The sequence below is a fragment of the Mastomys coucha genome, unplaced genomic scaffold (genome assembly GCF_008632895.1).
Source record: "Mastomys coucha isolate ucsf_1 unplaced genomic scaffold, UCSF_Mcou_1 pScaffold7, whole genome shotgun sequence".
NCBI lineage: Eukaryota > Metazoa > Chordata > Mammalia > Rodentia > Muridae > Mastomys > Mastomys coucha.
The window spans coordinates 94748-121432 of NW_022196913.1; the positions used below are offsets into that span (position 1 = coordinate 94748).

Consider the following 26685-nt stretch of genomic DNA (forward strand, 5'->3'; position numbering starts at 1 on the left):
TTTGATGGATGGCAAAGAAGTTTAGGCTAAAATGCTAACCCCTTGCAATTCCTATCTTTAGGTCCATTTAATATAAACTGCAGCAAGCATCCGGCAAACAGTCCTTGTTCATACCACACCTCCTAACCTGCACAGTGCTCCTAATTAGTCAGCTATGTGTTAGCAGCTTGTGAGTCAGGGCTGGGGATCTGGGTCAAGGACAAGGAGAGGAAATGGAGAAATCATAGCAGCTCTCAATGTAGACCCAGACAATTAAAATTCCCCCACAGGGAAACCAACGCCAGGAAAAGGGTTGGTCGTACAAATAAGCTTAGGCTCAGAAACCTTGACACACAGTTGGAAAATCAAGGTCTCTGGAAAATCGAAACAGGAAAAAGTTCTGCATGTAGCTTGCTGTCTTTTGGCACCAGTCTCAAAAACTGAAATAAAATACTGCACACTCAAGCGACTTCAAGTAAGTACAACCATAAGTCATTCTACTCAAACAATGCGCAATTTTAATAAAAGCACCAGGAAACGATCTAGAGGGAAAGAGACTCCCGACTCCCATTGTCCAGCAGACACACCCTCTTGAGGACTTTTCCTCCCTGCAGTTGCTGAGTGGGTGTCTGATGATCGGGACATCATTACATACATTACATAATGGTGGGTCCATGATTTGCAAATGTATTTGCTTGTGCAATGGTGCTGAATTTGTGTTTTCTTAGCGTCCCACCCAAGTAACTGGAAAATATCCATGAGATGAGAGAATGCTTCTCTGGGCTGGCTTTCTGTTTCTGAGTAGGGACCAGCTTGCAGGGTGCAGAATGTAGCTCATGTAACCTCTCTGTGTTACTCTGGGCATTTGCAAAGTAGGATGGGGTGGTAGCCCCAAAACTGTTTCTCTAGGATTTGAAACTATATAAAGGTCAGGGTTGCTGGGAAGACTTTAAAGGCCAGACTCTACACGAGAGCTTTGTTACACACATAGTAACAGTGACAATGACAACAACCAGCACATTCGAGCATCTGTCCCTCGATTGTATGATCTTTATTGCAACTTCTTGTTCCTTTAAGTGTTCTAGAACTACACAGCAGCCTCACACACACCAGTGGTCTGAGTGAATAACAAAGCTTAGAAAAATAATGCAGAACAGATGTGTTTGCTCTTGGAAACATTACTTGAAATCATCATAATAAACTCCTAAGATATTACCAAAGGACTTGCATGCTCCTTCCACACTTTCCCAAACTGTAGCATCTTTTACATCAGCAGCATATCATCAAAGCCCAGAAATGGACACTGACTGCAAACTGGGAACTAGCCACGGGCCTCACTGGACCTGAGTTATGAACACATTTGGATACTGCTGGCAGTGATGAGCCATTTGCTTTCAATTTGTTCTTGGAGGTGAATGTTATAGGCAGCTCGTGATCAACAGATGTGTATTAGACCTGTGTTATATTTGTGGTTAGTTATTGAGCAGAACTAAATTTTGTGTTCATTTTTAATTATTATCTATAAAAGAAAAACAATATCAAACAAAGAAGTCGGTATGAGGAGATACTCTAGTCCAGTGAGTGGCATATATTAGAATTCCCTGGCTGGAGAGATGACTGGAAGTTGGTGAAATGCTTGCCTTGCAAGCACAAGGACCTGAATTCAGTCCTCAGAACTCATAACAAAGCTGTGTGGTGGCATGTTCTGAGGGAGGCAGACACGGGGATCTCTGAAGCTTTTTGACCAGTCACCTTAGCCAGGTTAGTAATTTCTAGGTAAAAGTAAGTAGACCTTGTCTCAAAAAACAAGGTCGACCATGTCCTGAAGACAACACCTAAGGATGATGTATGTACCTAAACATAAGCTTGCATGTACACATAAAAATCCCAAATTCAGAATTAATCAGGTGTGTGTGCATATGTGTGTGTGTGTGTGTGTGTGTGTGTGTGTGTGCGCATGGGCAAGGGTACCATAGTATGCGTGGCATTCAAAGGCCAGTCTTAGGTGTGGGTCCTTGCCTTCCACCTCACATGGTCTCTTGGTTTTTCTTGCACTGTACCCTGGGCTAGCTCAATCATGAGCTTCCCGAAATTCACCTGTCTCTGCCTCCCATCTTGCCTTAGCAACTCGGGTCAGTCACATGAGTGTTAAGGAGTCCAACTTTTATGACATGCAGACTTGAATCCTTACCTCACACAGTAAACACAGTTTATCTACTGAGCCGTCTCTCCAGCCCTCTGAGTTTATTCTAATGGATACGTTTCAATTCTGGAGAGGTTTCCTTTTAGTCATTCTGTTAGCAGTAGCCACCCTCCACCCGGCCATCTAGCTGCTCTATACTCTGTCCTGTGGGCTAGCACCCAAGCAGGAGTTGAGGGCTCAGCATGTTTTTTATTGCCTCCTCTTAGCTAGGAGTTGGACACGGAATAGCAGCAAGATGGCTGTAATGCCAGAGTAAGAGAGACAAAAGCGTGAGGCTGTCCCTAGTAGCTGTGATTCCTTCTGCCTTCCTGACTACCTGTTACCTGTATAGATATAGAATCTATACATATTGTAGCACGGGTCCTAAAGGAAACTAGAAAACCCATATGGGCATATAGTTTTTGTGTAGCATAAGAATTTATGTATACAAAGTCAACTAGCCAGGCCATGGTGGCACACGCCTTTAATCCCAGCACTTGGGAGGCAGAGGCAGGTGGATTTCTGGCCATCCTGGTCTACAGAGTGAGTTCCATGATAGCCAGGACTACATAGAGAAATCCTGTCTTGAAAAAACAAACAAAAAGTCAAGTATGCAAGCCCCATCCTTTAGTCTCTCTCTGGTGTAGTGCCTACCATCACTTAATGAGCTAGCAATACAATCACAATAATGAGCCTCCTTCTGGACTCATGTCCTGGAACCTTCTCTAGGTGTGCAGTGATTCTGGAATAGATTTTCTCAATGCAGGGGAACCTTAAGGGTCACTGCAGTGCGAGTTGGGATGCATTGGAGGGAAATAGGTGGGCATAAGGATTTTATGGGGAAACATCTGAGCAAGACTGAGGTAACAGATAAGGAAGTAATCATACTGGGGGGGGGCGTTCTTTGATGAAAAGCAGTTTAGAGATTTGAGCAAATAGCTTTAACTTTGGAACAGAATTGATTTTTATTAAAATGTTCCGCTATTGTTATTTGTTTATTTGTTTTGTTTTGGACAAATTATGAGGGAAGGGGTTCACAGTTCCAGGTTATAGTTCATGACAGCAGGGACACCACAGTGGCAGGAGATTGAAGGGGTTCATCACATCCACCCATAATCAGGGACAGAGAGCAAGGGAAGGCGTGCAGAGAGCAAGGGATGGCGTGCAGGCTAGCGCTCAGCTCACTTTCTCTGCTCTTTGACAATTCAGACTGCTCCTGCCTAGAGAATGGTGTCACCCACAGTGGGCAGATCTCCCTACCTCAACTAACACAATCAAGATAGTCTCCCACAGGCATGCTCATAGGCCAGTGGCTCTCAACCTTCCTAATGCTGTGACCCCTTAATACAATTCCTCAGGTTGTGGTGACCCTCAACCATAACATTATTTTCAATGCTACTTCATAACTGTCATTTTGCTACTATTAGGAATTATAATGGAAAATTTCCAGTGATCTTAGGGGTACCCTGTGAAAGGGTTGTTCAGTCCTCAGAGTGGTCATGCATGATCCACAAGTTGAGAACCTCTGTCATAGGACAACCTAGTCTATTATCCCCCTCACTCCACCCCAACCCCTGAGCCTTCTCTTCCATGTGATTCTAGACTGTCAAGTTGACCATTCAAACTAACCACCACAACCACTGCCCAGCTGTGTGCTTTGGATCAGGTTCCTTAGCTTTCTCTAGCATCCCTGTTCTATAAAACAGACTGTCTCTTCCTTTGTTGTGCCGAGACAGAGTCTCACTGGGTCTCAGCCTAATCCTGGATGGACTCTTGAGTACTAGAATCACAAGCATATGACACTGTGCCAAGCCATGTAGGTTGTGACAAAGATTCTCTCAGGTACTAGGCTTCTCATCTCCTGGATCCACCTGTCCCCTTCTTGTAAAATTTAGTATAAACAAGCCTGCTCGCCCATTCTGGATATCTAAACACTCTAGATATCTGGCCAGAGTGGTCATGCTTCACAGCCCACACGTGGTGTCTGAGCATCCTGACCTGCCTTCAATAAAAATCCTCCTGGGTAACTTTAGCTGATCCCTATCCCCAGTGCTTCATCTTGGTAAATTTCACCATAGGACACACACACACACACACACACACACACACACACACACACACACACACACACACGCACAGCTCCTTGGTTATAAATGATTGTCTCTGCTGAGTCCCAAGTTGAGCAAACTATATCCCAAACTATAAAATTCCAATGTAACAGTTCCTATTGCAATGCTCCTGAGTAGCCTTTGCTATGTGTTTTAACGCACCAATGGATTTATTTTCTTTTATAAACAAAGGTGGGGAGGGGGAGAAATCACCCAGGGCCTCTATCACTGAAAACCTCCTTACCCTTCCCTCCCAATGCTATACAAGCAGGATTGAATCAGTGGTGTTGGGCCTTCTGCAGCCAGCCTTAGATGTTACCCTTGACCTGTATGTCTGGCTGTCACATCTACCCTGGGGGAAGTCAGAGGATAATGGCTTGGACAGCTGCAGGATGAGAGGTCACACCCTAGTCTCAAATGCTTCCCATGGACCCGCAGGTAACTCAGCTTGAGGTCGAAGTCCTCGGGACTGCAGGAACAGCTGCAGGGAATAGCAGCCACAAGGCCTGAGGTACAGGGGTCCGGGGACGCCACGGACGCCCGCAGCGCGGCTGCCGCCAGGTGGCACCACGAGCCCGGAGCCTGTGCACTCCCGCGGGCGGGGGGCGGAGCAGGAAGGGTTAAGGCGCCGGCGGAGCGGCCGCGGCGGTCTAGGGAAGCCCGGCGCGGGGCGCGGAGGAGGGAGCGGCCGGCTGTGGGGCCACGGCCAATCGGGCGGCTGGCCGGGCGCGCGGAGCCACAGCGCCATGGAGGGAGGCGCGGCGCCCGGCCGCCCGTGACTGAGCGTGGCGAGCCCGAGCGGCCCGCGGCGCCCGCGGCGCGGAGATGAACAGGTCGGCTGCACTGCTGCTCTGCCTGCTCGGCTGCCACGTCTGGAAGGCAGTCACCAAGACGCTGCGGGAACCTGACGCGGGAGCCCAAGGTCGGTGGGCGGTGGCGGGGCCGGAGGGGGACGCTTTTGTGTCGCTCCCGGGCCTGGCGCGGCAGCGGTGGCGGCTGGACCCGGGCCGCATTGTGGCGGAGGCCCAAGCGGTTCGACCTGGGTCGCGAACCGCAGCCCCCCACGTCCCGATACCCGGGGGGCGGCGCCGCCCTGGGATCTCTCTGGGCCCGCGGCACAGATGCTCCTTGGGGATCTGGGTGGCACCAGCTGCTCTGGCTGCCGCCTGGGTGGCAGCCGCGGGTGACTCTTCGGCTTTTATCCGAGGTGCTTTCCTTTATGCAGGATTCGGACACGAGGCTCCATTGCCACCCCCCCGCCCCCGCCCCTGCCGCGGGAGGGAGAGACCTGGGGCTAGCTGTCCCCTCTGCTTCCCTCTCTGGGTCCCTGGAACTCTGGTCCTGGAGTCCCAGCGCTAAGGCTGCGCCAGGCCCTTTTGTTGTGGCGGGGAGGGGGTGGCCGCCGCCCCAGGGTGCCCCCTGCGCCCCTGCGACCCCAGGTCTGCTGCCTCTGTTTAGGAAAGTTTCGGGGTCTTCTCACCCTACCCCCTTATCCTATGTGGTTTTCAGACCTTTTAGGATTTGTTGAGCAGCCACATCATAGTGAGAAGAGAGAAAACTGGAACTGGGAAACCCTAATCACTTAAAACCATTTCCATGTCTGTCTGTTGCCAGCTCCTGCCATTTGTCTAATCTTTGGCCTTTTACAAATCTGCTTTCCAGCTGTACAAGTAATATGGTGGCCACCAAGAATGGCCACACGCTTTTTTTCTTAATCTGAATTTATTTGAGGCCAACCCTGGAGCTTCTTGACATGATTTTGTGAAGACAAAGTCTAGTGTTTCTCTGGTACCTGTTTCTGGGGAGCAACTAAAGCCAACAAATGACCATGTGTGAATTCAGCCAGGGCATCTCTTGCCCAGGGTAAATTTGGTTAGGGAGGGGCATTCATTGGTCTTCTGTGAGCTCCTGCAGGCACTCAGACCCTTGGCAAGATTCTTGACAGGAAGGTGTGCCCTGCTATTTAGCCCTCCACACTGAATGAAGGAGCGCCCCATCCCAATATCCCATTACAGAGCCCTGCCCCATCCTTCTTCCCACACTTTGAAACTTGGGACCAGGGAAGCCTTGACTTCCACCAAATATCTTGTTGGTGTCTGTTGACAGTCTGAGTTCAGTTACTGATGTTGGGTTTTCAGGGTCAATGCTTGCTGAATTGCTGGTTGGCATCTTTTAAATACATTGCTGCACCCATAGTTGACAGTAAAATATGACCATTAGGAATTGAGTGTGAATTTGGTAATGTATGCTATGGAAGAAAGGTATTAACAGGGTACCAAAAGACCCACAAGTCTCAGTAGGAGGGGGATACTTATGACATTAGGTCATCAGTATTGAATGATAGCCTCTTTCATTTATATCCCACTGCTTTTTGAATCAGCTTTTAAAATGAATGATATTTGCGCCTCAATGAGGCCATTATTTTTGAAGGGCAGGTTGGGGGGGGGTTCTGTTTTGTACTTGAAATGAATTCATTCCTATTATAAAATTTCCTTTCCTCATTTCCTATTATAAAATAGGAAAAGGCATGCCTTCAATTGAAAAAAAAAATCATGGAAAAAAAACCTTACTGTCTTCAGATCTAAGACTATGTTTTATTAAGGTCCTACTGTTAAACTCCGATAGGGAATTTCCCAAGAAGCAAAAGAGAAATAACCAACCTGTGAGACTATTTATGGCCTGCTAGGTATATCCTCGAGTTTCAGTCGTAGACAGAATATCCTGGGACAGTGTTCCCCTCGGATTTCTTTCTTGATTTGCTCGTTCCAGTAAGGGTGGATTTTTAAGGTGTCAATCTCAACACTTTCATTGGAAATCTCTGGAATTCCACCTGGCTCCTGGATTGTAAGCTGGTTGGGTCATTGAGGAAATGGACAGTTTTCTTGTCATTTGAGGGTACCTTTAAACTGCAGAATTCTTCAGAACTTTTGGATAGATATGGTTCTGGTAACATGGTTTATCGATTCATGTTTTCTCTGCTTTCCAAGATCTGTAGACCAGTTAGATAAGTGCCATGTGTAACTTCATGGTGCATAGGTAAGGAGACTGTGAATTTGTTTGGCCAGATAGTCCTTGCTGAATGGGGAGAGAGCTGCTGAAGTCTATACCACAGTGTAGCCAATGTCTTTTATCTGCATGTATTTTAGGAAGTGTGTATACTTCCTCTGAAAATCCAATTTGTAAGAGCTTTGCTTTTGTTACGGAAATGAGCTTGAATTATAGTTGAACAAACATTGTATACAAACAGGGCTTGGCTATTAACTTCAGAAGAACTACTGAAATCTCAAACATACTGAAACCATCCACTCTACGATTACTGGTAGTTCCCAAGAATCAATGATACCTCCTTCAATAAGTGAAGCTTTGTTGTGATATCTAGGGAAAGAACATCTGCAAAGTTTCCTTCTATTGCTTGGCTCTTTAAATATTCATGATGAAAATTAAGGGTTTGGCTTACTGGCTGCAGCTGCTTTGAATCTACAGAGTGACTTACACAATGCAACAGTTAGTGGCCATGTGACTAGCTGTGACTGTAAACTCTGTTTCATCTGTGTTGTGCCACAGTTTTATAGGATCGTTTTGAGGGGAAGGCATTATTTAAACATGTTAACTAGTGACTTTCCATGCCCCTTACAAAACCACACTGAGAGGGAATTGATAGAAGATGCTTCTCCGAGGAGGAGCTGTGCAGATGGACTCTGCAAGGCTGTCATTTTTAAGCCCTACACCACATGCCAAGAGAAGGGTCAACATCAGGCAAAGGACTTGGTGCCAAGACTCTTGGCATTAGATCTTTATTTTGTCGTTATCTGACAGAAAGGCAAATGCATCAACTTTTCCGTAATCTCAGAAAATCTTCCATATGCTGCAACAATCAATCAAGTGAATGTTGGGTTGTTTCTCTTTTGGAGAGGCCTGGTTTCTACCACACTTGAACTTCAATTGTCATTAAACTGTGTTCAGTTGGAAGACAGAGAAGCAATGAATTGAGGGAGGCTAACTGGAAGTACAGCCAACAAGCTATACACCTTCCTTAGCCTAAGACAATAACATCTAAATACAATGCATGGGCTCACATCTGGGATCATGGACAAGTTGGATTTATGAAGGTCACTGGGCTTCAAAAGTAGGTTGTATGTGTGTGTGTACATCTATATGTATTCCCCACCCTTCTCATCTTATAATCTAGTTGAAAAATAAATCAACTAGAAGATATCACTGATGTCCTTTTTATGAAATTAGCCAAACGTCTTTAAAGTGAGACGGAATACACAGGACATAAAGGCTAGACTGCCGTGCTTCTTGCTGTTTCAGATGTCACCCACAGTACAGTAGGCATGGGAAGTTGTGCTGATAACAACCTCAGCACCCACCACCTCACTCCATGCTCCCAGAAATGCTGGCTAAGTAGAAGAAGGCATAGACTAGGCAGCACTGTCACTGTACTGAGATCCAGTCTCAGATTGACTGGAGAGCATCAGGTAACGCTGCCCCAGGCTAATCTGGGATCTGCGCCCTGTTTCCTTTGTTCCCTCTGCAGTTCCTTTTCCATTACATTGTATATGCATGTGTAGTGTATGTGTGTACTTGTGAGTGTGCATATGTGTGGAGGCCAAAAGCCAGTATCAATTACCTTCTTCAATGGCTTTGGACCTTATATTTTTGAGGCAGCATCTCTGGCTGAGCCTAGAACTCAGTGCTTCAGCTAGACTGGCTGGCCCACAAGCCCTGTGGAATCTGCCTGTCTCTACCCCTGCAGTTCTGGAGGTACAATCCCGTGCCACCATGTCTGGCTTTTTACATAGTTTTTGGGGTCCAGACATCAAATCCTCATGCTTGTGTGACAGGCACATCACCTACTGAGCTGCCGCCTCAGCTTTGCTACGACATAATTGTAGAGCCCAGAGATACGGAGGGCAGATGTAAGATGGCTAAGTCTTGTAATGTAGATTGGATCATGCCTGCTCCGGTGAATGGAGAAGCTGACTTCCCTGTTAACTAGGAATTCCAAAGGAGAAATCTACAGTGTTTGTTACTATTGAGCCATTGTGACCAAAGTACCTGTCAGCGTCAACTTAAGTAAAGAGAGATTTATGCTGGCTCATAATTTCTGAGCAGTTAAAATCATCATTATGTTGGGGTAGGTATGGCAGAGCCACTCTGTGGCAGCAGGAATGTGGCCTGCTGTTCACGTCATGGAAGACCAGGAAAAGGGATGGTTAGACTGGAAGTAGGGCTGGCCTATGACCTTCAAAGACCCCTTGTAACCCACTTCTGTGAAGTTAGGCCTCACCTTCTAAGGGCTCCACAGCCTGTCAGATCAGCATGGCTAGCTAAGTGACAGGCATTCAAAACATGAGCCTCAGAGGTCATTTCAGGTTCAAACTGGAACTGCTGAGCCCGTGTGTTCTCCATACTTCTCAGGAATGGTTTGGGGCAGAGGACTTTAGTACCTGGCATGGGTGCATACAAGAAAAACATAAGACTGCTATGTAATGCCAAAAGCTGTACTTAGAAGTGCTACACTTAAAATTGAAATTTTAATTTTTTTGGCCTGAGAACTCAGGAGGTGAGGCTTTAAAAAAAAAATAGCCGTGATTTATTAAATTCTTCAAATTGTAAGTATTTGTGGTGTCTATCACACTTAGTATTTTACCAGTGTATTAGAAACAGGTGCCCTCATAGGAAAAAAATAATAGCTATTTAGCTAACATACGTTAGGTGCTTGCTATCATGTTAAGTGACTTCATGAGTTAGTGTGTGTGGCCACAGGGGTTCTACCTCCCCAGCTCTGAGGTTAACAAGTGGCAACAAGTCTACCCAGATTGTCTGTATGGGTTCAAGTTTACCCAGATTGTCTGTATGGGTTCTGTGGATTGAACTCAGGGCTTCATGCTTATATAGAAGAACTTTGCCAGCCGAGCCATCTCCCCAGCCCTTCAATGAATTTTTTTCTTTAATGAAGAATGCATAACATTCTCATTTTATAGAAAAAGAAATGTGGGACACAGAGGTGGCAAGCCACTTTCCCAAAATCACACATCAATGGGTAGTATCCACCCTACAAGACTATCCTCATAGGACGTGGGAAGATCAAATTTAATTTTGTGCAATCTCGATCATCATAGTATTTTGCCAACATAAATAAGAGTCTCTTAATGGTCCTGAATTTTTATAAAGACAGAAAACAGTATCGCCGATGTGGCCCCTTTTTGACCTATCGAAAGTGACCTTCAACAGACATTTGCTGGGCATTTCCTAAACAAAGCTTGGATCCAGACTTGGAGAAGAGATATGAAACTCATATAAATAACTCTCAGAGGTTCTTGAGGGAGGTCTATAGAGCAGGGTGGGACCGTAGGTCAGGAGAATCTCTGGCTTGATTTCAAAGCCTATTAGTGCTTGGCAAACTGTTTTCTCATAATAAGAGAAATGTGTTTGAACCCAACTCTCGGGAGGTGGAGGATGGGAAGGATGTGGTCCTGTGTAAAACGTTCAGGTGTGGTTGGATGCTTAGAGCTTAATGAGATAGATGCCTTTTCCTCTGCAGCAAAAAGGGAAAACTGTTGGCGGTTATGTGTGAAACCCTGCTTTTAGCATCATTTGGGAATACTTGCAGAAGACGTTTTCTTTCTAAAACAACTTTTCCTTTTCCTTTTGCTTGTACAATTATCTAAGAAATTTACTTTATAAAAATGATGGTTTTATGCAACTGAAAAAAAATTGTTTTCTAACCTGCTTCATGAAAAAGTTTTACCAAAAAAAAAAAAAATAGAAAGAATTTTGTAGTGAATGCCCAAACACACTACATTCTACGGATGATATGCTACTGAATTTGCTTCATTACTTATCTATTTATTGACATGTTCTCACCATCCATTAATCATGATTTTTAATGCATTTTAAACATGTGTTTGGTATCAGTAGTAGTCTTTCCCACAAGTACTTCAGCATGAATATTATTAGTGCTTAGTATTTCTTTTTTTCCTTAGGGAAATTTACATATGAGGAAATACATGATTTGTGTACACCTGTATACCTCAAGCCCTTCTCAAGATATAAACTATTTCCAGCACTCCAGAAAGTCCATTAGTCCTTGTCCCAAATAGTCCCTGTCATTCAAGAGCAACCATAGTTCTGATATTTTTCCTGCCATAGATTATTTTTTGTTCTTATACTCTTCCTAGAACTTTGAATGAATGAAACTGGATAGGATGTATCCCAATGCCTGCTGCTCATCAGAACAGGTTTTGAGGTCTACCCGAGTTATAGAGATAGGAACATAGTCATTTCTTTCTTTCTTGCCAGCTTTCCATTCTGTAACTATTGTAGATTGTTTATCCTTTCCTCTACTGATGGGGATTTGTCCTGGCTAGTTTTATGCCAACCTGACACAAGCTAGAGTCATCTGAAAGGAGGGAACCTCAACTGAGAAAACGCCTCCCTAAGATCCATCTGTAAGGCATTTTCTTAATTAGCGATTGATGGGGGAGGGTCTAGCCCATAGTAGGTGATACCATCCCTGGGCTGGTGGTCCTGGGTTCTATAAGAAAGGAAGTTAAGCAAGCCATAAGGAGCAAGCCAGTAAGCAGCATTCCTCCATGGCCTCTGCATCAGCTCCTGCCTCCAGGATCCCGCCCTGTGTAAGTTCCTGCTCTCACTTCCTTCAATGATGGCCAACAACCCTTTCCTCACCAACTTGTTTTAGTTGTGGTGTTTCCTTGCAGCAATAGAAACCCTACCTAAGACCGTACTCAAGTCATTTCTAGCTTTGTCTGTTTTGTTAATATGGTTTGGAGAAACATTTTACACAGTTCTTTTGTGCACATAGTTTTCATTGCCCTCAAGGCATACTTAGAGGTCATTGGGAGGATGGCTCAGTTGCTAAAGTACTTGCCAAGGACCTGAGTTTGGTCACTAGAACCAACATAAAAATGTATGTAATTATAGTGCCAGAGCTAGGAAGGGGAGACAGGGTGCTCTCTAGGCTTGCTGGCCAGCTAGCCTAGGCCAGCTGGTGAGCTCCAGCCTAGGAAGAGACTCTGATTCAAGAGAGTGGATGGCATTCCTGGGATGATGCCCAAAGTTGTCCCCAACCCTTCATACAAGAGTGTGCAGATGCACACGCTCGCGCACACACACACACACACACACACACACACACACAATACACAAATTGTAGTCTTGTTTCATTCTCTAAATATTTGCTTTTGTTAATCTTTTTAATTTTAGCTATTTAAAAGACAGGTTTCTTTATGTATGTATTTGATAAAAAATATATGTAGCATATCTGTTTTACTTTCCAGATTTTCCTTGAGTTTTTGATGCATTGAAACAATTTTTAGAAACCAGAATTGAAGCTTAGATAATATATTTACCTCTATTTTCAATGACATTAGAATGTAAGTGCTTTTCCCCTTTGGTACGTAATTAATTCTACAATGCCATCAAATCATTTAGGTAACTATCTTGTCTGATCATGTAGAATCATTTTATCACATACCTGTCAGGTAACCTGTTGTGTATATATGCATGTGTATATATATGTGTGTGTGTGTGTGTGTGTGTGTGTGTGTGTGTGTGTGTGTGTGTGTGTGTGTGTATGCATGTGTGCATGTGCATGTGTGCGTGCACCTGTGCGTGACCTCATCTGGGATGGAGAGGGAGTGAAACAGAAACAATATGGGGGCTGTTTCAGTGCCATTTTCTTTCTTTAAAGACACATGCCACCTACAGATGCCAGTTGCTCCACTCAAAAGAAACCAAGATATCTTGCCTAAGGATTTTTTGCAGTTATCAGGGTCTTCATGAGTACCATGACTCTTTAAAATAGTCTAGTAGCTTTTAAAAGTTAAGACAATGGAGTTCTAAATCTATCCAGAGCAGAAGGCAGAAGACTTGGCCCAGTGCTGAGGGACCAGGAGATGGTTGCTTTTGTATGCTGGCATGTTCCATGGCACAAGTAGGATTCCAGTGGCAGTACCTGGTACTGAGCCCAGGTTAAGAAGACCAGAGCAAGCCTGATACCCTGCATAGTGTCCCCCTGAGGGAAAGTGACGTGCTGGAGAAGAAACCTGAGCTTAGGCTCAGGCTTCTCTGGGCCTCTCCCTGAGACTTAGAGCGGCACTGCTGCTAGGGGCATTGCCTCAAAAACAGCCCCCTCCCCACTTACATGTATAGCCCATCTGCTGCTTGGGAAAGCAGCAGGGGAACCTGGAGCACAGTGGGATATGGACAGGTTACTGTAGTAGAATTGTGACCACACATGCACCATCCTGTCAGATGAAAATGTGGGGACCCTCTGAGCCATCCCTTACCTGCTCAGCATGGATAAGATGGTCCCTGTCCCAGGGCCTTTTACAGAGACAATTCCCAGAGTTGACCCCATTAATTCTGAGTCACCAGCTACATACATGGCCTTTCAGGTGAGCACACCTGGCCGGATGTGAAGAGCTGTTGTAGCCATCCATATTTGGATTAAGGAAGAAGTGGATGCTGGCATCACCTCCCTCTCTTTGCAGCTAGATTTTTCTAATTACGTGGGTCTCTCCCAACTTTCCTGTTTGTGAGCTTCCTACTTTTAGAAATTATATAGAGAAAAGAGCCCTGTTCACAGGGCTGTGTGCACTGTTCTTCCAGTGGTGCTATTGCTCAATGCCCTTTTGTCTGGCTTCTTTGGACATTGCATAGACAGGTAGGATTAATGGTATGAATAGTCCTCTGTTGTTTGTTATTAAACAGAGCATTGAGGTGGTTTTTTTTTTCAAGCACAGCCCAGTTTCCTGCTTCAGTGCTCCTTCCCTATGCTGTCTTAGTCACATCTGGGATTTAAAGTGGCAGGAAATCCTGTCCTGGAGGCTGCTGATCAGTCTCACGTCATTATACATGTACTCATGCCCCTCCAACACTGCCCTGTTTTCCACCCCCAGCCAACTCCCTTCCCCCAGTCTCTCTTGCACTTCATTTCAGTGCCCTTCTCTTCCCCTTGCTTAAGACCTCTTCCTCTCTTGATCACTTTCTAGTTTCAAGATCTACACACACACATCATATAAATACATACACACACAATATATATATATATATATCATATACACACATGCACTATATACACATATACATCATATACACATACTATATATACATATATATTATAATATGTATGATATATGTATATATACAATGTGGATGTTGTATATATATACATTATATGTGTATATTGTATAGGTGTACACCATATACATATATGTTATAGTATGTTTCATATATGTATATATGCAATATATAGATTATATGTACATGATGTGTGTGCTGTACACACACATATATATATTATATATATACATATTATATATGTATACATACATATACATGCATACATACATACATACATACATATGAGTTCTCTCATAATATGGGCCTAGATTTAGAAATATGTACACACGCCAGGCAGTAGTGGCACACGCCTTTAATCCTAGCACTTGGGAGGCAGAGACAGGCGGATTTCTAAGTTCGAGGCCAGCCTGGTCTACAGAGTGCGTTCCAGGACAGCCAGGGCTACACAGAGAAACCCTGTCTCGAAAAAAAAGAAAGAAATACACACACTCACAAACTTTTAAATCTAGGTCCCTATTACAAGAGAACTCATGCAACATAGCTTTCAGAGTCTGGCTTGTTTCACTTAGCATAATGATATTCCCTTAGTGCAGGTGTCATGATTGAATTTTCCTTATTGCAGAATAAAATTCCATTATGTATATGTACCACACTTTTTTATTTTTCACCTGATGGTTCCATTTCCTTGGTTGTGAACTGTGCAGCAATAAGCAGTGCACAGGATCTCTGTGGTATGGAGACGTAGAGTCCTGTGGCTATCTACCCAAAGGACTCTACGTCTAGTAGAGTAGTATCGCTGATCTATGTTTAGTTTTCTGGGAAGCCTACATGTGATTTTCATAGTAACTGCACAAGTTTGCATTCAAACCAGAAGTGTGTATGGGTTCCCATTTCCCCACATCCTCACCAGCATTTGCTGTTATTAGATTTCTTGATGACAGCCATCCTGAATGACATGAAATGGAGTCTCAGAACAGTATTAACTTACACTTTCTGATGACTGAGGGTATTGAACACTTTATGGCCATTTTCCTCCCTTGGAGGATTGTCTTTCTAGTTCATTAACTTATCTATTGGTCATTTGCTCTTTGATGGTTAATTTTTGTGCTTTTTTACATGTGCTAAGTCTCTTCTGACTGGTAGTTGACAAAGGGCTGGTTGTTTGTCTGTCTGTTCTCCCCCAATATTTATGAAGACATCTCTTCCTTTGCTGTGTAGAAGTCACATTCGTGTCTTCTTAGGATCGTCCTGTGCTAGTGGAGTCTTCTTTACAAAGTCCTTAGCTCTGCCCACATCTGTAAAGTATTTTATTTGACTTGTCCTGTAATTTCTGAGTTTTTGATTCTACTGATATAAAGACCTTTCATCCATGTTGAATTGAGTTTTGTCCAGGGTTAGTTGTATGGATCTGTAACAGCTTCATAATTTTATGTGTGGAAATTAGCTTCCCCAGGATCATTTGTTAAAGAAGATATTTTTTCCCATTATATGTTTTTGACATTCTTTTCTTGTTTTTTGTTTGTTTGTTTGTTTGTTTGTTTGAGACAGGGTTTTTCTGTGTAGCAGTGGCTGTCCTGGAGCTCACTTTGTAGACCAGGCTGGCCTCGAACTCAGAAATCCACCTGCCTCTGCCTCCCTGTTTTTGACATTCTTGTCAAAAGTTATCTATGTAAGTTTGTTTCTGAGTCTTCTGTTCAAGTCCACTGATTTATGTGCCTACTTTTTTATCACTAGCATGCTGTTTGGTTACCATGGCTCTGTAAAATAACTTGGGATTCAGATATTGTGATGCCTTTGGCATTATCCTTTCTGCGTAGGGTCTTTTATGCTTCTGTATGAATTTTGGGATTTTTTTTTACACTATTTCTATGCCATTGGAATTTTGAAATAGCTCGCATTAAATATGTAGATCAAGTTTGGTAATATAGCCATTTCATAATATTAATTTTGACAAGCCATAAACAGGATTCATAGGTATTTTTATGCTATTATAAATGGGATTTTCCTCATTAACTACTTTCTTGGCATATTCATTATTGAGACATAAAAATTATTGATTTTGTCAATTTTGTATCATACTATTTAGCTGAAAGTATTTATCAATTCTGAGAACTTTGTTACTTAGTAGTTGGATCATGATTTCCCCAGATAGGATAATTTTACTTCTTTTCTTGTCTATTTTTTTCTTCCTTGTCTTCTAGCCCTAAGACTTTGAGCACTATATTGGATAAGAGGAACAGAGTGAATGATCGTCTTCATCACATTTTAGGTTTAAAAAGAAAATACACTCAGTATTTTCTGCATTTCTGACTAGAGGTAAAATTGTTATAGGTTCATCATACATAGCCTTTATTATGTTTATATATACCTACTCCCAATATCTTCAGGACATTTATCATGAAGGGATATGGAACTTTGTTTGACAAAGTCCTTTTCTGTCAAGATTGTGATAAGCTGATTTCTGTCATTAAATTGGTGTATTTATTTGTGTATCTGCTCAGTTAACTTTCCATCTCTGGTTTGAAAACAACTTGGTCATGGTGTATGAACTTTTTAATGCATTCCTGAAATCAGTTTATAGGAATTTTATTGAGAATTTTTGCATCTATGTTTCCCAGGGAAATGGCTCTATGGGTTTTGCTTTTGTGTCCTTATTTGGTTTTGGTGTGGGGCTTCATACAGTGGAGTGAGTAATGTTCCTTCTGTTTCCGTTTTATGGGTCAGTTTAAAGAGTATCAATCAGTTTTGGCATTTCTCTAAAAGGTTGTTAGAATGTGTCAGCAAATCTGTCCAGTCCTCTGGTTGTCATAGTAATGTTTCAAATCTTATTGATCTTATGCATAAGTTTACCTTGGTTGTGTCCTTTTCACTCAACTTTGGTGAGTAATCTATGGCTAGGACTTTATCTGTTTATTCTACACTTTTGGAATATAACTCTTCAAAGTATTCCCTGGTGGTTGCCTGAGTTTCACTGGCTCTGTAATACCTTCCCCCAATTCATCTCTCATTCTCTTAGCTGCTGGGAGAAGAGTTTCTCTGGCCAGCTGACCACTCTGCAGTAGAAGACCACACATCCAAGAGTATTTAGACAATGCCAATTAGTCTTTAAGGCTTGAACAAAAAATTGACACTATGGTGATTGGATAAGGAAGGTGGGATGAACTGGGGAGGGCTTTACATTTAAGTTTATTATGTTTCAATGTACATGTTTGTGTAGTTTCTGTTGATTTTTTAGCTTCATTGCACTATGCTCTGATAAGATGCATAACATTGTTTTGATGATTTTGTGTTTGTTAAGATTTGATTTCTAGCCTAGAACATGACTTTATTTTGAGGAATGTTCCATGGAACCCTGAGAAGAACTTCTGTATCTGTTTGACAGAATATAGTAATTGCTAAGCTCATTTGATGTGTGGTATGGTTTAACTCTGAGGTTTCTTTATTAATTTTTAGTTTCAATGACCTATTTGGAGGTGGTAGGAAAGTATCGAAATCACCCAGTGTAAGAACCTATTGGACATCTAATGTTCACTAGTATTTGTTTGATGACATTCAGAGCCCCAATGTTTATAATTATTAAACCCTCTAAATGAATTTCTCTGCTTCTTGCTAGGTAGTTAATTTCCTTATCTCTGCTGACTGATTTCTGTTTTGAGTATACTTTATCAGACAAGAATAGCAACACCACCTTGTTTTCAGCTTCCATTCACTTAAATAGACCATCTTCTACCCATTGCCTCTCTGACTGTCAGTCAGTAGTTATCTTTACCTCAGAGACAATAGACATTTGGATCTAGTTTTTTGTTTGTTTTGTGTGTTTGTTATTGTTTTTGGTTTTTGTTTTGTTTTCTTATCCAGTGTGCAAGTCTGCATCTTTTTGTTGGTGAGTTGAGGTCATTAACATTTAAGTGTATTATTGAGAGTTGTTTATGGATTCCTATGATTTATTGGTTGTATTCTGATTGCTTGGCATGTTTTTTCTGTTCTTCCTTCCAGATTAGTATTAGGAATTTGCTGCTTCACTACATAGGACATGATGGAATCATTCCCAGCTCTCCTGCATTCATTGTATCCCCCTTAAAAGTTGAGCTTTCCTACACTCTGATAGCTGACACATTCCTTCTTTTTGTGTAAGGATTCTTTACAGTGCTGGGTTAGTGTTCACAAATTGTATTAAGTTGTGATTTATTGAAGTGTCTACAATTCCCTGCCAGTTTTATTACATTTATTTTTAATAAATGTATACATACATACATACATACACACACACACAGCATACATACATGTGAAGGTTGGAGGACATTTGCAAGAGATGGTTTTCTCTTTCCACCATGTGGTTCTCTGGGGATTAAACTCAAGTCTTCAGACTTTACGGCCAGTGCCTTACCCACTGAACCATCTTGATAGCCCTTCCTATCAATTTTTAAAGACATTCTCTGAAAACAAAGATTTTGGTTGACAGTTTTTTACTTTTGGTGTATGAAATACATCATTCCATTTTTTTTGACTTTTAAGGTTATTGATGAGAGATTAAATTATTATGAGTAGTTTACCTTTGTGAGTGATGAGTTTTTCCCTTTAACTCTTAATATTACTTCTTTGTTTTATGTTTTTAACATCTTGACCATAATACATAGTAGAAATAATCTTCTCTGGTCATATCTACTTGGGTATCTAGAAAGATAGCTCACTTAGAAAAATGCTTTCCTGAATTTGATTACTTAGAACCCACATAAAAAGTTGGGAGTATCAGTACACATTTACAGTTGTAGCTCCAAGCAACTAGAGGCAGTAGACTTTCTGGCCAACTGGTCTACCTGAATAAATGAGCTCCAGGTTTAAAACCCTGCCTCAAAAAATAAGATGGTGAATGACTAAGGAAGATACCTGGTGTCTACCTCTGGCTTCCACATGCACATACACATATGCATGCTCACACACACACCACACATGAAATGCAGCTTGTGCTTTCCATCCCCACTGAGGATCTAAGGGCAATGCTGTATATTCCTTCTCACTCTTGTCATTCTGTTCCCCGAACTTCTCCGTCATTCATCTACTTCCTTTGTAGAGTCCAAAGCTCCTCTTCTCTCTCTCTTTTTGTCTTAGTCTGACTCTTCCACCAGATCACCCAAAGGCAGAAGTGTCCTGCTCTCTTATATAGACATCTGGGTCATTCTTTTCTGATATGGAGGAAATCTGTTATTATTTCTACTTTTATAAATAAAACAACATTAGAAAAATGTGAATCTGCTATTCTAAATATTACACTACAAGATGACAGCACTGGCTCTTTCTGAATGACATGAAAGAAGTTACTTGTGCTTAATGTCATGTGGTTTTCTAAGCATCCCTGTTGAGTCACAGGATGGAGGTGACAGATTTGGGCACTGCCTTTGAACAGGATTTTCCACTTTTTGCCCTGCTGATTCAGCTCTGCTCTTGGTTACCTACCATCTGCTCTCCGTGTTTTTGCATATGTGATAAGGCATATGGTTAAGGAATGGAAAAGTCAATGCATGCAACTGGTAAGGGTGGAGGGTACCATGTCTGCAGGCTGGTCAAGTTAGCAGCCCATCTGCCAGAGCACAGAGAGCCCTTTTAGCAAATTGTTTCACTTCCAGAGCCTGTGTGGAGCCCCTCAGTCCACATTTTCTCAAGAAGATCCTGCTTGGCAACAACAAAATGAAGGCTCTGCTTCCTAAGTGGCTTGCCACAAAGCACAGACGCCAGCGGGCTTTTATGGACACATTTGTTTTCTTTTACTGTAGACTCGAAGAATGTAATGAGATTAAGAGTGACCACCCTGCTCACTTGTCTCTTGGTGAAGCAAACTATTCTGGGGCCTTTCTATCCCCCTCCCCATCCAGAGTTTCACTATACAGCCAGACTGACCCTAAACTCCTCATCCTCCTGCCTTAGGCTTCCTGCTGCTAGGATTCCAAGTATTAATGCACACTTCATATTTCCTGTAGAGCTGACTTGTGCATGAAACTTGGGGTTTTAGATGAACTGAACATTGATAAAAAGCTTTTATTGTATGCTTTTTCCGTGACTCTTTAAAAGTTTCCTTAACTACCCTGACTCTTGTTTGCCTTTTTGATTTAAAAAATAAAGCCACTGCCTATACTGTTTACAATGCTTCTCTTGGTAGATGAGTAGAAATGTAATATATGGTGCATTAACTGTTAAAGATAGACGCTCTCTACCAGTACTTAATGTATGCTAGGTAAACAGGGGAGAGCTTGCTAGATATTTGGAGCAGGAGTTTAATTCATGTGCACACATTTAAAAAGGTGTTCACTGTCCCCCACACACTCTTTTTTGGGTGAGATTTTTCCTTAGCAGATCTCTTTTCTAAACTCAGACTCCAAGTCCACAAGAAGGTGTTGGGAGGACTTGTCATTAGGCATGTCTGACTTTATTCTTTTGCTCTTCGCCTTGTGGCTCTTGAGTGTTTTTTGTTCATCCACTTTTCCATCCCACAAAGAGTCTCTGCTTTGAGCCATATTAGAGGTTGCACAGGAAGCACAGGAAAAAGGGTCACAAATGTGGTGTAGCCTGCTCTACAAAGTGAAAACCTGACTCAAAATAATCTACTTTATGCACATTAGCCAGAAAATTGTCTGTATCATTGTTATAAATATGCATGGTCCTTAATGGATCTCCACATCCACAAACTGTTCTTCACTCTACTGTTCTAAAGTATTCCAAGAGATGTTACACATTTTATAATAAGAAAAAGTGTGACTTGCAGTTTTGTGTTGCACTGGGTGGAGGTGGCAGTCCTGTACTGCCCTGTCCTGTCCCCTGTATATTCTCTACATGGATGGTGGGTCCTGCAAAGGGACCCTGCTCTGAGCCACATAGCCCCTCAGCAACACTTACTGCTGCTTCCAAGCACAGTTCAGAGGCTCATGGGCAAGTGTGAGCAGCCATTTGGCATACATATCTCAGCACTGGAGACATGAAGCAATAACACCTAGTGCCTTCTTTCCAGGAACTGAAGCTCTCATGGGGGAAGCAAAGGTAACAAAGAATTTAAGAGGGAGCCAAGCAATGTTACTAAGAGTATGCCAGTGTGGCACTTGGGAATGGAGCAAAGTGAGTGGGGAATGGGGGGCCTGAAGGGCAGCATGAGACAGTAGCTTCAGCAGGAGTTCAAAGGTCAAGAATTACTCATGCGGAAAAGAGACAAGGATAACCTTTCCATGGGCCACAGTACCATTTGTGTGATGTACATTTGAATGGAGCAAGAAGGTCCTGACATCTGACAGCCTCCATAGCCAAGATGGCTACATTTATACATCTGTGAAGTATTACTAAAAATAAGAATAGCTTTGAGCTTGGGGGGGAGGGGAACAGCTAGGAAGGCCGCTCAATGAGTAAGTGCTTGCGGCAGAAGCCTGGAGATCAGAATGCAGATTCCCAGAACCTAATGCAATAGTGCACACATCTGTAATCCCAGGGTTCCTACCGTGAGTGAGAAGGCCCATGAACACACAGGAACACACAACCACAAACATCGATAGACCTTGTACTAAGGAGGAAGGCAAGGACGGCCACTCAAGTTTGTCCTCAGCACTGCACATGCACATTGAGACATAGCCACACTAACACAGAAACACACAGAGAAAGAGAGACAGAGACAGAAGGAATACTTGGTTTTCATATTCTTTTTTGCAAAGTAGCCAGTTGCTGGGGTCTTCTAGTCAACCCAGTGGGTAGTGGGCAGCAGTCTAAGCCTGTGACCTCATGGCCATATCTGCTTGGGCTTCCTCTTTCAAGTCACTATAAATCTCCTTTGTCTGTTTCTGCTGCTTGGTTGATTAATCTTCAACCAGATATTCTAACATCAAAGTGTCCTGCTCTTTCCAGCATAACTCAGTCCCCCCAAGCCTGACCTCTGCTCGAGTCATGTCATTTACTTCAAATGCAATTAGTTGTCTCTGTGACAGGAGACTGATTTCTTTCCTCATTCTTATTCTTGGCTTTACAGTTGGGTTCAGTGGGAAGTGCCCACATCACAGCTAACCAAAGGGCACAGAAAGTTCAGCCCCTCTCAAACAGGGTTAAGAAGACTCTAGAAACTATGAAACGGTTGAATGGAGCTTCTGGGGCCCAGTTTATATTAGGGTTATCTAGTGTTCCGTGTTTACCTTCCTAAGTCCCCACATGTTAGTGGCCAAAAAGCTAGTATTCCAGTGTTTTGGTGGTGAAGGAGAGATTCAGCTCCCTGGGAAAAAGGCTCCCTTAGGGGTCCTTGTGGATGCTGCCCAGGAGGGGACCGTGTAGGAAGTGGCCTCTTGGCAATCAGCAGTGAACTAGTGGTTCCTTTGATTCTTTTGGCTTGGAGGCATCAAATGGGTAGCTTCCTCTGCTGCCGTCAGTCTGACAGACATGCTGTCATTATACCTGGCAAGTTTTACTTTTAAAAAGTAGTCTGGCTTCACAATGTCCTCTGGAGTTCTGCCCTTCACTTACACAATAGTGAGGGGAGCCCGAGAATGTTTAAGTTCAATATTAGGTAAGACCACACTACATTGTTGCCTTTCTGGTGACTTCTGCTAACTGATTTGTTAGCAAACCTGAGTTCTCACCGAAAGCTGACACGTCACTTAGATCATTATCAAGAAAAATGAAACATAATTAGGCCTCCCTACAGTCATACACATGAAGACAGGTGTATTGCAACAGGTCTAAGCACACAGTTCCCATCTGGAATGGCAATCCTGCTAAGCAAATAGTTATCTTCATGCAATAAATGTAAACTTAGAAGATAGCACCCATGTGTCTCTTTACATGAATAGGAGGGGCTGCATGAATAACAGTAGGCCCAGAATCATGACCAGCACTTAGTCACAGGCTCTCCTGTGACTAAGAGGGGCTGAATAAAAGTACTTCAGGGTAAATTCTGTCCCTCCTTGCCTGTCCTCTATGTTTAGCTCTCCGATAAAATACAGCATCTGCGCTTGTGCTTCCAGCTGCAACAGCCCATGTGCACTTCACATGTATGTCACTCACCTGCGGATCTTATAAATGAGTCAGTGGATCTTATAGGGTTCGTGAGAGAATAATGAATTCCTGCATGAGCCTATGTGGTGGCTGCTTTGCACACCAGATCCCAATGTGTAGCAACAGAAGGGGGCAGGTCTAGGACACACTGCTCCTAGCAACAGGCAACAGGCAAACTCCTTCTGCCATCTGCTCTTACCCCCAGACACTGCTCTTCCGTTCCTCAAAGCCCAGATTCAAGACAGGAATGTGAGTTAATGCTAAAGGGGCCAAGGTCCACGAGAGCCTTGGAAAGACCCTGCATTTCTTCTCCTTGGTATGTATCCACTTGCTGACTTACTTCCCACTATAAAAATATTTACTATATTTATGATTAAAACACTCCATGACTCCTACTGAGACAAGCTGTAGACTTCAGTTTGATTTCTTTAATCTATTTCTATGAACTGCCCTTCATGCTTTTAAGGTGGATCACAACCCTACGCAGTTGTAAAGCTTGGATGTTTTTAATCCACTGTCAGTCTTCAGTTGCTTCTAGTTTTGTTCAGATAAAAAAGTCATTTAGTGAGTGCAGTGTGGGGAAGGTCTGGGGACGTAGTGATTCCCAGAATGCACTCTTCAAGATCCAGACGCTTCTGCAGCTTCGTCGTTTCAGTTTTATTTGCTTTTTAAAAATTGAGTTTTAAGTGTTTTCCCTGTATGTTTGTGCAGCTTTTGTGTGCATGCCTGGTGCCTTCAGAGGTCAGCAGAGCAGTCAGATGCCCTGGAACTGGAGATATGGATGGTTGTGAGCCTCTGTGGGCATGCTGGGAACTGAACCTGTGTCCTGTACAAGAGCAACAAGTGCTCTTAAACACTGCATCATCTCACCAGCCCTGAGATTATGTTTACTATTATTTGGGGAAGTTTTGTGTTCAAAGTTTATTTGTTTTATGTGTGTGAGTGTGAGTGTTTTACTCACATGTATGTCTGTATCACGTGCAACATGGAACTGTACTTAAGGACAATTGTGAATCACCATGTGCCTGTTGGAACTTGAGTCCAGGTCCTTAGCAAGGACAGGTAGGTGCTCTTAATCACTGAGCCAGCAGTTTAGTCCCCTACTTAAAAAAAAAAAATACTGACAGGCTAGATCTTTGAGTGGCCAGCTTCCCCTGGCTGTGTGCTGCCACTTTGTCCCTGTGTACTAAGCAGTTCAGATACTACTGCCCAGTGACATTTAGGTAACTTATGTCTGTAGGGATTCTTGGCTGCGCTCCCAGCCCCTACTCCAGACTTTAGAGTAGCCTCTGAAACATTGATCCCGATGAACAGAGTTTCCTTTTCTAGAGGCTTTGGTTTGAGTGTGTGCTTCTAAGTGAGTGAAGCGCATCTGGGTCCCCTGGTACTTTGCTGCATGAACCACCCACCTCCACACCCTCTGTGAGCAAATACCAGGCAGAACTCCATCATGGGGCTGCAGACAGAGCTGTGCTGTATCATATCCCTGCTTCAGTGGGACTGGAAACCTCAAAGCATACCCAGAGTAGCCAGTCCTGGCATAGACCTTCCTTTCATTCATCCTTGGCATCGTTCACCCCTATCCCTGTGGCATTGTCTCTTCTCTAAACATATCTAGAGACCTCTCCTGCCCAAAACCCTGTGATGGTAGCACTCAACTTACTAATTTCTTTCATTCCATTACCAGGACAACTGCTAGCTACTCTCCATCTCTCCTATGGCTCAACCCAAGTATGTGTCACATTTCTAATCCAGGGTTCTTGGTCTGACATCATTGTTTCAGAATTCTGATGGGTGCCCCCTGGTCCTTTGCTGCATGAACAAATTCTGTTTTTTTCTTAGTCTCATTTGGGTACTTCCTTTCCTCAGTTTCCCTTTTAGAGAAAAGATGGACCAGGCATCCATCTCTAACCTCTTAAAAACTCCTCTCTCTACTTGGGCTTCAGTTCTGGACCATATACTGCTCCGTCTGTACGTGGTCCAGACCTTGCTCATGGCCACTCGCCTAGACTGTTGTCTTCTGTGTGTATGGCTCAAGCACACTAGCTAGGCAAGCTGCTCTTCCCTTCTTCCCGGTGTGTTTTGGCTTCACCGAGCCCTTGTCACTTTCCTCACGGCATCAGGAGTCATCCCTTTCAGAAGCCATCTCTAGTCCTCCAACTCCAGACCTGTGTGCTCCCTTCACTGTGTATCAAACAACCACTTACTGAATGCTCCTTGTTCTGGGCCTTGTCCTAGGTGCTGAGGGTCACAGGACACACCCCCACACTGCGTTGTGGTTGTTTGTCCATCCACACTGTGCATCTGTCTCTCCCCAGGCTGGACCCTCCCTTGCCTCATCTAGCTCTCAGAGGTGTTTGCCAAGAGCAGATCTGATGGTGCCAGTTTCCTTTCTTTCTCTCCTCCCCTCTTCTGTGCCTTTTCAGCACCTCTCCCAGGAGCCAAAAAGAGAGGAGGAAAAAGAAGTTCATAGTTACAAGATTAGGGCGATCAGATTTCATCCTATCCACTCTGTCTTCTACAGTGTGATACAAGGTGGAGGCTGAACCTGCCCTTTGTTTGCTAGATGTACTCAGCTGTGGCCAGCAGCAGAGGTTTCCTGTTCTCTGTCCTTTGTTCAGGGCCTTACTGTAACTAGGACTTTGAAAGGTCCCTAAGAGAGAGGAGGGTTCTCTGTTCTCAGAGGGCCTGTGCCTATGAGTATGAGGGCATTTTGTTAGTCAACTGACTCAGGTTCTGCAAATGTTTTTATCTTGTAATATTGTTCTTCCTTTGTTTCCAAATGAAGAAAGTAACCAAGTCTCCCAGAAACACAAAGCAAGACAATTCATTTTTGAGTTGATTATCAATTGGCTTGCCTAGTAAACTACAGAACACATAACTCAGTTTGCAGTTCTGGAAAGCAGTGAATTAAGAGGTTTGGTTCAGAGGAACCTAGGGCCCTGGACATGATAAATATCTGTTCTATCAATGAGCTACATTCTTTCCTGAGTATTTTTTTTTTAGTCTAAATATGTCTCAAATACTTTACAGAACTATTTAAATTATTTGTCTAAAAATCAACATAAGTGGAGAACCCTGTATCTTATGCACTAATTCTTGTCACTACTTATTACTGGCAGAAGCCAGTTGCTAGGATTGGCAAGTTTTAGCTCTCAGTTTGCAGTTGTGGTAATGTTTCAAAGGAACAACTCAGTATTTGGCGTAGGTAGGCTATGTCGGCAGCCATATTTCTAGTAAACCACTTAGCCTTAACTGGACAAGCAATAGGAAGAAGGCTCCTGTATT

At 43.2% G+C, this 26685-nt stretch overlaps 1 protein-coding gene across 4 annotated transcripts in view; it reads left to right on the forward strand.

Moving 5' to 3' along the window:
* Positions 1-4875: 4875 nt before the first annotated feature.
* The window catches only part of Fam171a1 (family with sequence similarity 171 member A1), a 128277-nt gene continuing 106467 nt past the window's right edge, over positions 4876-26685 (forward strand). For all 4 annotated transcript variants that reach the window (XM_031359630.1, XM_031359633.1, XM_031359631.1 and 1 more), the window contains exon 1: positions 4876-5191. In XM_031359630.1, coding sequence (XP_031215490.1) covers positions 5095-5191 — 97 coding nt within the window. In that variant the 5' untranslated portion in view covers positions 4876-5094. The remainder of the gene's footprint in view (positions 5192-26685) is intronic.